General features: G+C 36.7%; 1 protein-coding gene across 2 annotated transcripts in view; it reads right to left on the bottom strand.

Annotated features, from left to right (window-relative positions):
• CERS6 (ceramide synthase 6) overlaps nt 1–14,225 on the bottom strand; it is a 325,099-nt gene that overhangs the window by 51,174 nt on the left and 259,700 nt on the right. For both annotated transcript variants that reach the window (XM_047722076.1, XM_047722077.1), the window contains exons 7-8: nt 8,066–8,194; nt 5,276–5,382 (exon numbers count right to left, since the gene is read on the bottom strand). In XM_047722076.1, the coding sequence (XP_047578032.1) occupies nt 5,276–5,382; nt 8,066–8,194 (236 nt within the window). The remainder of the gene's footprint in view (nt 1–5,275; nt 5,383–8,065; nt 8,195–14,225) is intronic.

The following is a 14,225-nucleotide window of genomic DNA, read 5'->3' as shown; positions in this document are numbered from 1 at the left end:
TAGATTTTCCTTTTTTGTTTTCATATTCTAATGTATAAGTTTGGGGATGATGAAGCTTACAATATGGTGTCTTGGCTGGGCCAGAAGGATAGAGGCAATCATTTTGAAATTACTTTTTTATGTAACTACCAAAAATGTATCTCATCAACAGCTTTACAGTCTAATCCTTAAAGAAGATAGTATCGTACTGGAGGAAGAACTTAGTAGTTGCTGAATTGAACTGATGTCAGGAAAAGAGAGTCCAGAGAAATGCAGTAAATCATTTACTAAATGAACAGATTTTCTCTGTGTAATATGGTAGAAAATGCCCCTATCTACTACATATGCTAAACTAAGAAATGCTCAACTAAGAAAATTTAAAATGCTTCACTAAGAAAACAGATGTGAGATTGTTTAGGAGGAAAGAGTACTTAATGCACCCAACAAATATTGAGTAGCCATTGTGGGAAAGGCATTGTGATGCACGGTACGATGATACTGGGCATCATCTACTCTGTGCCAGTTGAAACCATAGCTTTATAAAATAGGGGATATTGTTAAGAATTTCAGGGATTACAAAGAAATGGAGTCGAGGAAAGACAGATGCAGATCAATGAAAATGATAACAGCTTACGACGATGGGTTTAACCTCAAAAATGATAAAATCACTGACTATCCAACCACAACATAAAGGCTAAAATACATAGACTTCTGAGTAGATGCAGAAACATGAAACACATACCCAATTTCAAAGATTTGGTGTGCAACAAAAGAATACAAATACCAGTAATTTTTAATATTGATTACATGTTAAAATGATATTATTTTGAGTACACTGAGTTAAATAAAACATGTTGTACAAAAATATGTCACCTCTTTCTTCTTACTTTTTTAATGTGGCTACTAGAAAATTTATAATTACTGTGAAGCCTGATGGACAGTGATGTTCTAGCAGGATGTATTGTGGACAAAAGAAAAATCTGGGCAGTGTATGATTCTGAAAAGGCTAATATGGGGGATGCTGTCTTGGTGAGACATGGACTGAAGACACCATAGAGAATAAGCCAAGTGTTATTAAACCCACAAATTACAAAAATTCTGGTGGTTCATGTGGGAACACAAGTATAGGCAGAAAGAACCTGGAAAATATTGCTGAAGATTCCAAAGTGAATGGACTGAAAACTAAACAAAGTAGAGGACATAGAGAATAATTTTGTTTCCTTTTTCACCTGAAGCACAAGTACTCGGAGAATGAAGTTTATAAAATGCTTGTTAGAACTGAAGTCCAATAGACCTCTAGCACCTTCCCTCCGGTAGCCACTGACTGTTTCACACACACAGCCTCCATGTAGGATAATGCTTATTTAGCTGACAAAGCTCCTTAGTACGCTCCACTGAGCTATTTAACACTGACAATCCAGTCATCTTATTTACCTCCAGAAAATGTTCATAAAATAATTTGTAATCTCTAGCCACCCCCCAGGTTATAAACCAGAAAATTATAAACCAGAATGATAAACCTATCAGGGTTCAACTGCAAAGTGTCCCAAGGCAGGACCTGTGTTGAACTGAATTCTCAGGACCTGGCCCCTTACTGGTTACACAGTAAGTACCTAATACATATTCACTAAATACATTTTAAAAATGGTGGTATATTGAAGGTAAAAGTCGACACCTAAACAATACGGAAAAGGCAAAGACTGGAAATTTTGGGCGATAAGCTCACTGTTGTTGATAATCAGATGGGGGTGGGTGCCCAGAAATGAAGACCCAGAAGCCAATAAATGTCTCTTAAAATCAAGTCATGCCAGTGGACCTCATAATCTTTTCTCCCCCTGCTTCTGCCTTTGATGACCTCGTTGATTACACCTTAAAAAATGTGGGGATGTGGGGAAATAAAGCAGGCATGAGGGCAGTTATGAGACAGTAACAAGTAAAATCCTAACGACAGACTGGTGGTTGAGAGACTGAGGCCAACCCAAAGAGATTCTGCAGTAGTGTATCAGGAGTTCCCCTGGGTCAACTTTCCCCTTCAGTGAGTTGGGGAAAGCATGAAAAGCATCTGCTTACATAGCAGGAAGGGGGAGGCATAAGTATGGCACAGGATGTAGTTCAGAAGACCCTAACTGGGCTAAAATATTTGAAAACAACATTATGAACACATGCAGTCTATATAATAGTGTATGAATAAATCATAATAGAAACAAACATGAGATAAATTTAGGATGAGGGAGATCCAGTCTGGCAAGAGCTCAGATGTCTATCAGATCACCAACAGTACAATGTCAAAGTAGCTTACGGCTAAGGCAATGGCAAGCTGCATTAAAGAAATGAAGTTCTAGAGGTGCTTGGGTGGCTCAGTCGGTTGTCTGCCCCTGGCTCAGGTCATGATCCCAGGGTCCTGGAATCAAGCCTTGAACTGGAGGGGGAGGGTCCCCTGCTCAGTGGGAAGTCTGCTTCTCCCTCTGCCTGCAACTCCCCCTGTGTGTGCTCTCTCTCTCTCTCTGGCAAATAAATAAAATATAAATAAAATCTTAAAAAAAAAAAAAAGAAATGCATTCTAAATAAGACTCGTTTATAGTTCTCTTATATTTTGTACCAGGCAATCCACATTTGGAACATCATGAAGAGGAATTCTCAGGAACAAAGGAGAGCAAACAACAGGCAGGAATAATTGAAGGGATTAAGGATGCTTTCTGATGAAAAGAAAGCCTACAGATGATACGTTAGAGACCTTCACGTTCTTAAGAGTTTTCAATTCGAAGTGGCAGGGTACACTTAGTCTGTTCCCCAAAGCCACTTTTTTGAGGAGGGGAAGGAGCCAGAGATATCCTTGAGAATCTCCTAAAGCCATGCACCCTCCCCTACAGGAAAAAAATACACACACAAACATGCTTTTTATACTGTTTCAGGGTTTTCTAAACAGATTAAGGACCTTTAGTTTATAAGTTAAAAAGACCCAAGTTTCTGTTTAGGAAATCATTTCTCACAGCAGCTCTTTCTGCACACTGATCCTGTCCCCATGCTTTAATAAACCACAATTTTGCACCAGAAAAGAAGGAAAGAAAGAAAGAAAGAAAGAAGAAAAAAAAGAAAGGAAAAGAAAAAGAAAAGAAAGAAAGAAAAAGAAAGAAAGAAAGAAAGAAAGAAAGAAAGAAAGAAAGAAAGAAGGAAAGAAAGAAAGAAAACCATTTCTCCCTTAACCTCTGAAGCAATACTCCTGGACTAGGGAAAATGACAGAATTCCTATCCTGGGCAGAGGGGCTGAGAGGAGAGTCTGAAGCTGGTACCCTGTAGTCCCTCCCAATTCTAGGATTTCCTAATCTAAAAGGAATTAAAAAAAATAATTTCACAGTATTAAGGAAAACATTTAAAACACTACTTGCTATTGTTATTCACACTATAATTTTAAACACTAACAATACCCATTCTGCTCTAGGAATTGGAAACAAAGGACATCCAGGCACCAATGCAACTTCTTTAACTTATCTGAAAAGGATTTCATTCATTTTGTGTACCACTACAATGGGATCAGGTATATAAATTATTTCTTGTATTATAAACAATAAAATATTTCTCCCTGCAAGTTGCCTCTTGAAAAACTTGGCCTCATGCAGGGGCATGGTAATAGAAGTCCTACAACATTTGCAAGGTAAGTTCTTGCTTTGTATTTGGTTATAAGGATTTTTCTAAGTGGCTGGTTTCTGGCATCATCACAGGACATACCTACGAGTTATCTTATTAGTAGCATTGCATAATTTCTATATTCTGCAGTCTATGTTCCAGGCAACTCATTGCTGTCTAAACCTAAAGAGCTTTTTTACACATTAGCTAGAGGGGAGAGGGGGTGCATCTAATTTTAATCCTACCCTTTAAGGGAAGTACACAAATCAAAGTACTTGAGAGTGATGCTTATTTCTTTAAAACTCAGGTTTTCAGAAACCCTAGGTAAGAAAAACTCTATTATTCTCTGGAGAAATATGCCTTGGACTTTGTTTGCATTATATCTATTTAAATTCTTACTACTAAGTTCTGTTTTAATAATGTTGAAAGATACCCAATCCTGAATAATTACAGATACATTATACACGAAATTACATGTGTTTCCTACCTACAAGCATATAAAACTGTACTGAGGTTTTATAAATTCTTGTTGCTAACACACAGTGTTGTTTCTTGAAATGATTTTCATAGTAAATAAGTGTCTAAAACAGGGCTGAGAGCCTCAGAGAGAAGGGGTGTGTGTGTGTGTGTGTGTGTGTGTGTTAGTAATTTGTTTATGCAACTCCAGTGATAGACATATTCATTTAAGAATCCCAACTTTATTACGGTTACTCTTCTACTGGGGAAAGTTATTACTGCCTCCCTTCATTTCTCAGCTTTTCCCAATTTCCACTGCTTTAATTTCCCATTCAAATCAATTTCTTAAAATCGGGGGAAAAAAAATCTGCCATCAGTGGTAGACTTTAAGTGATACAGAAGGCTCATTTCTTTTCTAATTCAAGTAAGAGCCTTCCAGAAAAAAAAAGATTAATGACACTGGACCTATTTTCTATAGAAAGGACTGTCAAATTCTACCAAAGTCAGTCACGTTATTTCTTTAGCTCTCAACAAAACAAAAGACATCCAGACATTACAAGGTGAAAAGGAATTTCAGGGGTTAGTTTCAGGTTATCCCTTCCATCTGTTTTAGCTATCAATACAGCTGAGGAGGAGAATTACACAGAACCTGGTACTCAAACTTCAATGTGGAGCAGAACCACCAGAAGGCTTATCAAAACACAGACTGCCGGGACCCAAATTCAAAGTTTGCGATTCAGCAGGTCTGTTACCAGGAAGTTGCCCTGGTAACAAGGTCTTTGGTGATGCTGCTGCTACCAATCTAGGGACGAGGCTTTGTAAACCCCTGGTACAGGAGGATCCCGGCTATGTAACTGGTTGCAGCATGGTGTTTCCTTTATTTCTGCAAACTTTCATGGCTAAGAGTTTCTGATTCATACTCCAGACTGGCAGAGTATGAAAAGCCATCTGAAGAAAGCCATAGAAAGCCGTCTGCCATTCACCCCGGAATGGCAGACGGCTTTCTGCGGTCTCAGAACTCCTGTCAGGCACATCCTTCTCTCACTATCCTGCAGAAAAGATGAGGAAAGGGTACAATATTTCTGGAAGAAGAAACCAAAGCCATTTCTGGAGTCCTTCCCCCCACTTTCTTTAAACTGCTCACTAAATATTTGGAATGAATTTCAAAAGCAAAAGAAGGGGCGGCTCTGCCGGAAAAGAAGATTGGCATACTCACCAGAGCGGAAATATACCCAGTCGTGTGGTGATAAAAACCATGGCAAACATAACAAACAGAAGATCACAAATTTTCTGAAACTTGGCATAATTTGCCATTTTGGCAGCCTATGAAAGGAAGGAATGGGATATATTAATGTAGTAAACTGGTAAATGAAAAGTTCCTTTCAATATGCATGAGTCTCCTATAAGAACTTACCAGATGCATAAAATTGCCTGCTACTTTGAAATGTCATGCATCATGCATCAGTATTTATAAATTACCCGTAAGTTCAGTGAAAAGCAACATTAGCTATAAGTAAAACTACGGACTGTCACAGATTTAATAAAACGCTCAGCAACCTGAAAAATTCAATTATATGGTTGATCTCAGGAAAACAGAAAAATAAGAAAATTCCTGCATTATAGAGGATATCAGCAAGGCAAAGACACCAACACAGGAATTTGGCATTAACAAGTCAAATACAAAGTGCTAGGTAATCCTTTAAAAGTCTAATGAGTCCCAAACACTAAGGCCACAAGCTTTATATAAAATATATGGAGCCTTTCTGCATTGTTTTCTCTTTTCTACTTAGAATGAAAGGTTTTCCTTAAACAGGCATAAGGAATATTCTTGGGAGACAGTTTCTTGGCTTATTCTCATAAATTTAGAAATACAGAACATGTCAAGATCATGTTATTTCAATGAATCCATTTAGGTATAATTTTCAAAGTTCCATTAATGGGTCGTTTTCTAGATAAAAGTCACTAATGTTCCAAGTGTCTGTGAGAATTACTCTAATAATTTATGATAGTAATTTAAGTGACCACTTTTAATATTATAAATTAGGGAAGAGATTACCTCCCTTTTCCTATCATCTACACATTTTTAAGTAGATGATGCTATGTAACAACAGGAGACACTGAAAACATAATTTTGCTTGATCACCTCTTTTTACATTTTCACACAGAATTCACATGCACCCACACATAGGGTTAGAAATTGAAGATGTCTTGCTGAATTTATAACATTATCTTCTACTTCTCAGAAAGTTAAATTAGCTGAGTCAAACTTGAAAGGACTGTTGACAGTATCCATAGAAGCTAAAATTCTGCAGCTTTAAGTAAAACACAGAGTGGTGAGAGAAATGGATTCCTAAGAAAAAATTACTTATTAACTGAGAAGAAGCCAGGATTGTGAACTTTTAATTTCATGAGTACTTTGGGTGTGATACCACAAATTATAGTAGGAAAGAAGAAAAGCATCTTCTGCCTCCTTCTGCCTAGGTAAACCATTTTTCTCTTATGTTCATTCAATAGTATTCAATAAAAAAGCATCAAACATGTAATTTTTCTAAAATGTCTAGGTCATAGATCCCACTTCAAATAGTTGATAACTGACATATCCCATTATTTGGATATTCTCAAGCATTACTGTATAATGTAAAGAAAATCATTGTGATAAAGAATATTTGTCTTTAAGCCACATTGTTGGCATTTCTGGATTGTTTTTCCTTTCTGGACAAAAGTGATAGACAAAGATTCAACCAGCTATTTCCATATGCATTAAAGTTGGTAGACAGTACAGGGTTGATTTCAAAACTGCATATTGCTGTATGAATCTCCACTTTCAAGCATACTTAGGATTTAACCAAATGATAACTGGTTTGCAGGAGACTGCCCTTATAAAACTATATTTCTCCTTTAAAAAAATATGCTAAATAGAGTTTAGCTAGAACCACTTAAAAATTCTAACACCATACTATCATCTGACATAGCCCGTTAGGACTATTTTTCTATTTCATAGCCTTATAAGGAACAGAGTTCTTAAGGAAGTGCTGTGTATATTTCAAATCTTGATTAATCATCTTTATAGTAGATTCAATTGTATCATGTGGAATTTCTGCTTGTACTGTAATAATATACCATTATTTGAGAGCGCCTCTATATTCACAGTGACAGGAGATACTTCAAGGGGCAGAATCGTGTGGGCCAACAAGAATAAAAACTCAGAATACAGATTCTAAGACCCACTTCTACATGAAATTCCTACTCTGGTAAGTTTATCTTTCACCAGTTACATACATGTCTTAGCATAAAGTAAAAAGACTTTTTCTCTTCATAGGGGCCATAATTAAAAGTAAATACCACATCAAAATTTTCTTTGGGATTTTATCTTTTGAAATCTGCTAGAAGCATGTTTCTTCTTCTCCTTCTTTTTTTTTTTTTGCTACCCTAATAATCCTAAATGATGTTTTAGAAAGTTTATCAAAATACAACCAATATTTCCTCAAATACTCCTTATATTTATACATGCAGAGAACACAGTTTTTATATTTACTTTACAATTCAAATATAATTTTCACTATAAACATACTAGGATAATACGTATATTGGCAATAAAAACTATGACTAATTAATTTCATCAGGATGTAGAACTACCATTACTCACTAAATTCAGTTATATGTACTTCCCAGATATATCAGTGTGAAACTTACAATACCAGAAACAAAACTTATTCAAGTAATGATTTTCCACTTGTAAAACATTCATTTCTTAAGTGTTAGATAGTAAGGGTTTTCATTATTCAATTAAAGAATACTAAGATGATGAACATTCTTTGTATAAGAATGTATGGACTTAAGTCTCACTTTTACCCATTTAACTTACAAACAAACACTTTGCAGTTTCAAATCAGTCACATACTATCTTCCCCCCAGGGCCATCTAGAATAACATAGAAGAACTGATGGTCTTGGGGATTTCCTGAATACTAGGTTTTGAACTCTTAAAGATGAAAGGAAAGATTTACCTCTAGAAGAGCATCAGCTGAATCGTGAAGACAGAGGACCAGGGTCCCTACTCGGGCCATATTGTTGACATACGAAAAGGAAATCAAGAAAATAGCTACAAGGTGATGCAGGAACATAATGCCAAAGTCCTTAGGGAAGGAAAAACACAGCCATGTTAGATCTTAGAGGACGGCAATATTTCCATTCATCTCTTCTGTTATTCAACAAGTATTTCCCAAGGTTCTTAAAGGACCTAGCACCGGAGATACTAAAATGAACAAGGTGTATTTCCTACCCTCTGGGAGCTCACTATAGAGTGGCAGAGACACAAAGGGGACCAGTGACTATGAAGAATGTGATAAACACCAGGATTAAGGGCAGATCATAAAGGGTGTTTTGTATGTAAACCAGAGAACTTGAAGCTATGGAAGAAATTGCCTCAGAGTTTCAAACAAAGAAAGGTATTACTTGGATCTCTACTTTAGGAAAATCTTTAGGGCAGCACCACAGGACCAACAGAACCACTTCTCCAACTACTGTGGCTGAGGATTCTGCATCCTTCTCCTGGAATGCTCATTGGGAAGGCAAAATAAGAATCCTAATATGGGGCTTTTCTGATGAATCCTACACAAACAAGCCCTAAATTTGACCCCCTACCTATCCATAGCCATTAGAAAAAGAAACTGGCACAAGTAATGATAAATGCACCACCTTTATTTCACGTGGAGCTGCTGGTCAGCCCATGTGAAAAGATCATCTTTCTCTGACACTGATTCATCTACTGTCCATCTGGACATGGTTTGTTATGATGTGGAATTTCTGTTGCTTAGAAATACAGTCTCTCATTTACTAATATTTTTACCCTTATTTATTTTTAAAAATTTATTTATTTACTTGAGAGAGAGAGAGAGAGAGCATGCACACATGAGTGGGGAGAGCAGCAGAGGGAGAGAGAGAATCTCAAGCAGACTCTCCACTGAGCTCAGAGCTCCACACACAGGCTTGTGTGGAGCTCACGACCCTGAGATCATGACTTGAGCCAAAATGAAGAACTGACTGAGCCACCCACGTGCTCCTTTGCTCTTATTTGTAAATCTGTTTCTTCCAGAGTATACTTGAACTTCTTTGGAATTTAAATGCCAACATTGGCCTTAATGGTGATCTACTTGAAGCCTTTGAAAAATAAGGCTAATCATGTAAAGACAAATAAATTAGCCAAAATGAAAAGCATATTATGAAACTAAGAAAGAGAACAAATATGTATGTATGTATGTGTGTGTGTATGTATGTGTGTGTGTGCATGTACATATATATATATATAAACATCTTCAATAAAAGCCATGCAATCATTATTTTATGTGTTATATCTCCTTACCTTGATACCTTTAAGTAGGCACTGAATTTGATCTAAATAACATTTTTAAATAAATTGTCAACTTGGACCCTATCAAGGCAGGGTAACAACTCCCAACCTCAGGTTTGTTATTGCTGAAAATGACTGGTGTGTAGGTAGGCACAGGCTTAGCCGCAGGAACCTTAGCATCTTAGGTTGAAAATGCTCTCCTGCATTTTTGGTGGCAGCAATTAAGTAGAAATATTGTGATTTATTCTTGGCACTCAAACTTAGGACTGATTCCAAAGACCTTATTCAAAACAGACCAGTCTGGTCACCTGTTTCACTGATGTCCCGCACCTTCTGCTGTTCTGCCATATTGTTTCTGGATATCTTCACAGTCATCATCAAGGGCTCCTTCTATGTTTGCTGCCTAATAAGGACCCTGATCTCAGCTCCCATTCCAGTGGCTGTCCTTATGTCAATTATTAGAGATGGAAAAAAAAATCAGATGTAGTCTTGACTCAAAGTCAATTAGAATGAGTCTGAACTGAAAGGATTCAAGGAAGAGCCATCCAATTTTCATACCAGAAACTGTTAAGATAATGCTGTTTTTTTCTTATTACATATTGAATGGCATTTAGAGAACCTAGAATACCCTCTTAGTCTGTTCTGTGTAGGTTTCACAACAGAAATTCCTGGGTGCATGTAAAATTCCAGCTACTTGGACTCCATTGCCAAATGTTAGAATGAGAAATGGCATCCTTACTTCAGTTCTCCATGGGAATTTCTCGCAAAATAAAATATTAGTGGTAAAAGGCCAGAAGGATTACCCTCATTAAAACATAAGTCTGTGTTCTGTATGATGGAACTCCCTTTGCAATGATTGGGATGCAAAGACTCTTGGAAATAATGCTCTGTCTCCAGGAGGCACCAGAAATTCATCATGATGTACAAGTTTTTATGAAAGCAAAATTAACTCATTTCTCATTGGGGGGGGGGGGAACCACTGCAAACAATAAGAAACTTGTTCTCTAAATTCCCATTTGCTGGATAAAGTACTCATAATTTCATATGGTTTGTTTTGGGAATAATCTTAGCAACAAATAAAGCAAAACACTTGTGAACCTTCTGAAAAAAGAAATAAGACGAAGATTTTAAGTGATAGCTGATTTAGATGCAGATGGGTAGTGAAGAGCCATTCTCCTACACCATACACAAAGATAAACTTTAAATGGATGAAAGACCTCAGTGTGAGAAGGAATCCATCAAAATCCTAGAGGGGAATAACAGTCACAGCAACTTCTTTCAAGACTCGTCTCCAAAGGCAAGGGAAACAAAAGTGAAAATGAACTTTTGGGACTTCATCAAGGTCAAAAGCTTCTGCACAGCAAAGGAATCAGTCAACAAAACAAAGAGGCACCACCACAGAATGGGAGAAGATATTTGCAAATGACACTGTAGATAAAGGGCTGATATCTAAGATCTATAAAGAACTTCTCAAACTCAACACCTAAAAAACAAATAATCAAGTCAAAAAATGGGCAGAAGACAAGAACAGGCACTTCTCCAAAGAAGACATACACACGGCTAACAGATGCATGAAAAATGTTCATCATCATTAGCCATCAGTGAAATTCAAATCAAAATCACACTGAGATACCACATTATACCTATTAGAATGACAAAAATTGACAAGGCCCAGAAACAACAAATGTTGGAGAGATTATGGAGAAAGGGGAACCCTCTTACACTGTTGGTGGGAATGGAAGTTGATACAGCCACTTTGGAAAACAGTGTGGAGGTTCCTCAAAAAATTAAAAATAGAGCTACTCTACGACTCAGCAATTGCACTACTGGGCATTTACGCCAAAGATATAGATGTAGTAAAAAGAAGGGGCATATGCACCCCAATGTTCAGAGCAGCAATGCCCACAATAGCCAAACTGTGGAAAGAGCCGAGATGCCCTTCAACAGACAAATGGATAAAGAAGATGTGGTCCATATATATAATGGAATATTACTCAGGCATCAGAAAGAATGAATACCCACCATTTACATCAACATGGATGGAATTGGAGAAGATTATGCTGAGTGAAATAAGTCAAGCAGAGAAAGTCAATTATCATACGGTTTCATTTATTTGTGGAGCATAAGGAATGGCATGGAGGACATTAGGAGAAGGAAGGGAAAAACGAAGCGGGGGGATCAGAGGGTGAGACGAACCATGAGACACTCTACACTATGGGAAACAAACCGAGGGTTTTAGAGGGGAGGGGGGCAGGGGTATGGGTGAACCTGGTGATGGGTATTAAGGAGGGCATGGATTGCATGGGGCACTGGGTGTTATATACAAACAATGAATCATGGAACACTACATCAAAAACTAATGATGTACTGTATGGTGACTAATATAACACAATGAAAAAATTTAAAAAATAAAGAGAAGACATGTGAGATTTAAAAAAAAAGAATATGAAATATTTCTAAAGTACAAGGCAAAGAAAAGACACTTCCTTCTCAGATGCAAATGACTAGTATTAGCTTTCCTGAATTTAACAAATAAAATTAATATAATAAACTTATAATAGAAAACTACCTGATTAGAAATGAGGTAATTATCACCAGGTTGCCCATTTAACAATTTTCAAATTCTCTAAGGGAACAGACAGACAACACCATACAAAAAATTATTTTTGAAAGAGAGAGAGAACAGAGAGGGAGGGCCTAAGGGAGAGGGAGAGAGAATCTTAAGCAGGCTCACTGCTCAGCACGGAGACTGACACAGGGCTTGATCTCAAAACTCTGAGATATGACCCAAGCCAAATCAAGAGTTGGGTGCTTAACAGACTGAGCCACCCAGGCAACCCAGCAACACTGTAATTTAAAAATGATTTCATTGTATGGCAACTACAACAACAGTTCAAATCTCTCAGGTCTATTCGTTTTGTTTTGCTTTAAATAGTTTATTTGAACCTTCAAGGTACCCAGAAAGTTGTGTGACTTTTTACAGAATAACATGTTCTTCTTCATAGAGGTAAAGAACACTGTCTTCCTATCTCTTCACTTGGGATTTTGCCACCTGAGGGTAAAACTCAGAAAGCTGGGGAGAAGCAAGTTGTGCAAGAAGTGGCAATGTGCTGGCAACGTGCAGGGGACAGCGGCCATGTAGGCTCATCTCCACCACAGCCCAAATGCACAGATGGAGACAGGAGGATCTCAGACACAACTTACATATGGCAAGAAAAACCACAGGTACTTTTTCCTTTGAGGGAATATGAAAAATAGGTTCTCAACCTGTGGCTATAACTTAAGTCCTGATTAACAGCATGAATATAAAAATAAAAATAAAAATACATAAATATGTATACATATGTGTGTATACATATATCTATCTATCTATCTATATATATATCTACCTTTTAAAGAGCTAAGAAACAAGAAACTGAAAAACCATCTAAGTCTTGAGATGATGACTGAAGTAAAAGTATATTCACAGTGATTTACAGAAATCAGTTGATTTTGATTTGCCCTATATTAGGTAATTTGAGGAAAATTATAACTTTCTCTTACTCATGCATGGCGTGAAAAGTTCACAGAAGGTATTTAAAAATGTCAACTTTTGGGTATCTGCAGTCTTCCTCAATTTATTTGGCTATTTTATTTTTAGCTGGCCTCTAGAAAGAGAACTGGTTAAATGTGCCATTAAAAAAAAAAGATATTTCAAGTAACAAGGCTCTTCAAAAACTGTGACTTGAATTCACTGTCATTCTCATGGAGAGCCTATGCATGTTAGGGTAAATATTCATGGGAAAATGTAGGAAGGGATAAAAAAGTGTGATTGATTTGAGAAATATTTGTTCAATTATAAAGTGGAGTAGTTCTGACAGAAATTATTCAGCTATCCCTTCTCTAAATTTTAATCCATGAATAAAACTTCATTTACACTAAATCTATAGTCACATTTATTTCCAACACTTTTTCCCCAACAGACTAGATTTTTCTACCTTTGAACTAAACATATATGGACTGAGGTCTTTGTGGAAGAGAACTGTCACATATGGACAGCATTCTAAAAACAAGTTGCGTGCCAAGAAATTGATTAAAGATATCCGAACTTACTATTGCTACTATCAAAATGTTTGAAATATATGTACTGATGTGATTTAAATACCTCTACTAGCCATTCTCAAATCTGACACCCTAACTATTCAGCAAATACGTACATCTAGGCCACTCTAGTTCAGAGAATGGCACAATATGACCCCCAAGCCAAATCTGGTTCTCCATTTACTTTTGTAAATAAAGTTTTATTAGAACACTGTCACATTCATTTGTTTAGCCAATGTCTATCGCAGTGTTCTTCCTACAGTTGAGTGCTTGCAACAGAGACTATGTGGCCTGCAAGTTTAAGATATTTACTACCCGCCCTTCACAGAAAAGTCTGATGGCCCTGACCTTATAGCCCATCTAAGGACATATTTTGGGAAACTTAAGTCATGTTATCAGAGATGTGACAACTGCATAGTGTCATGTTCAACTTCATCACATTTTCTTCAGATAATGGTTTATAAGAGATTTAATATTCATAGCTGTTCAATAAGATATTACTCTTAATAATCAGTAAGTAATCAATAAGATATTACTCTTAAAATTCAGATAAACTATAAAAAAAGTTGGCAGACATAGCTATTAAAATTCTCATGAAAAATTACAACTGCAACTTCAAGAAAATTTGAAAATCAAGAAATTTTTTCACCAGTTTTTAAACAAAAGCTGTCTGTCCGCAGGCAATATTACTTTCCCTACTGCTAGACATACTATTACTTTATAGCTTCTGGGAACAT

Source organism: Lutra lutra, chromosome 3 (genome assembly GCF_902655055.1).
Source record: "Lutra lutra chromosome 3, mLutLut1.2, whole genome shotgun sequence".
Classification (NCBI taxonomy): Eukaryota; Metazoa; Chordata; class Mammalia; order Carnivora; family Mustelidae; genus Lutra; species Lutra lutra.
The sequence above is the reverse complement of the archived record's forward strand: the minus strand, read 5'-3'. Positions and strand labels throughout refer to the sequence as shown.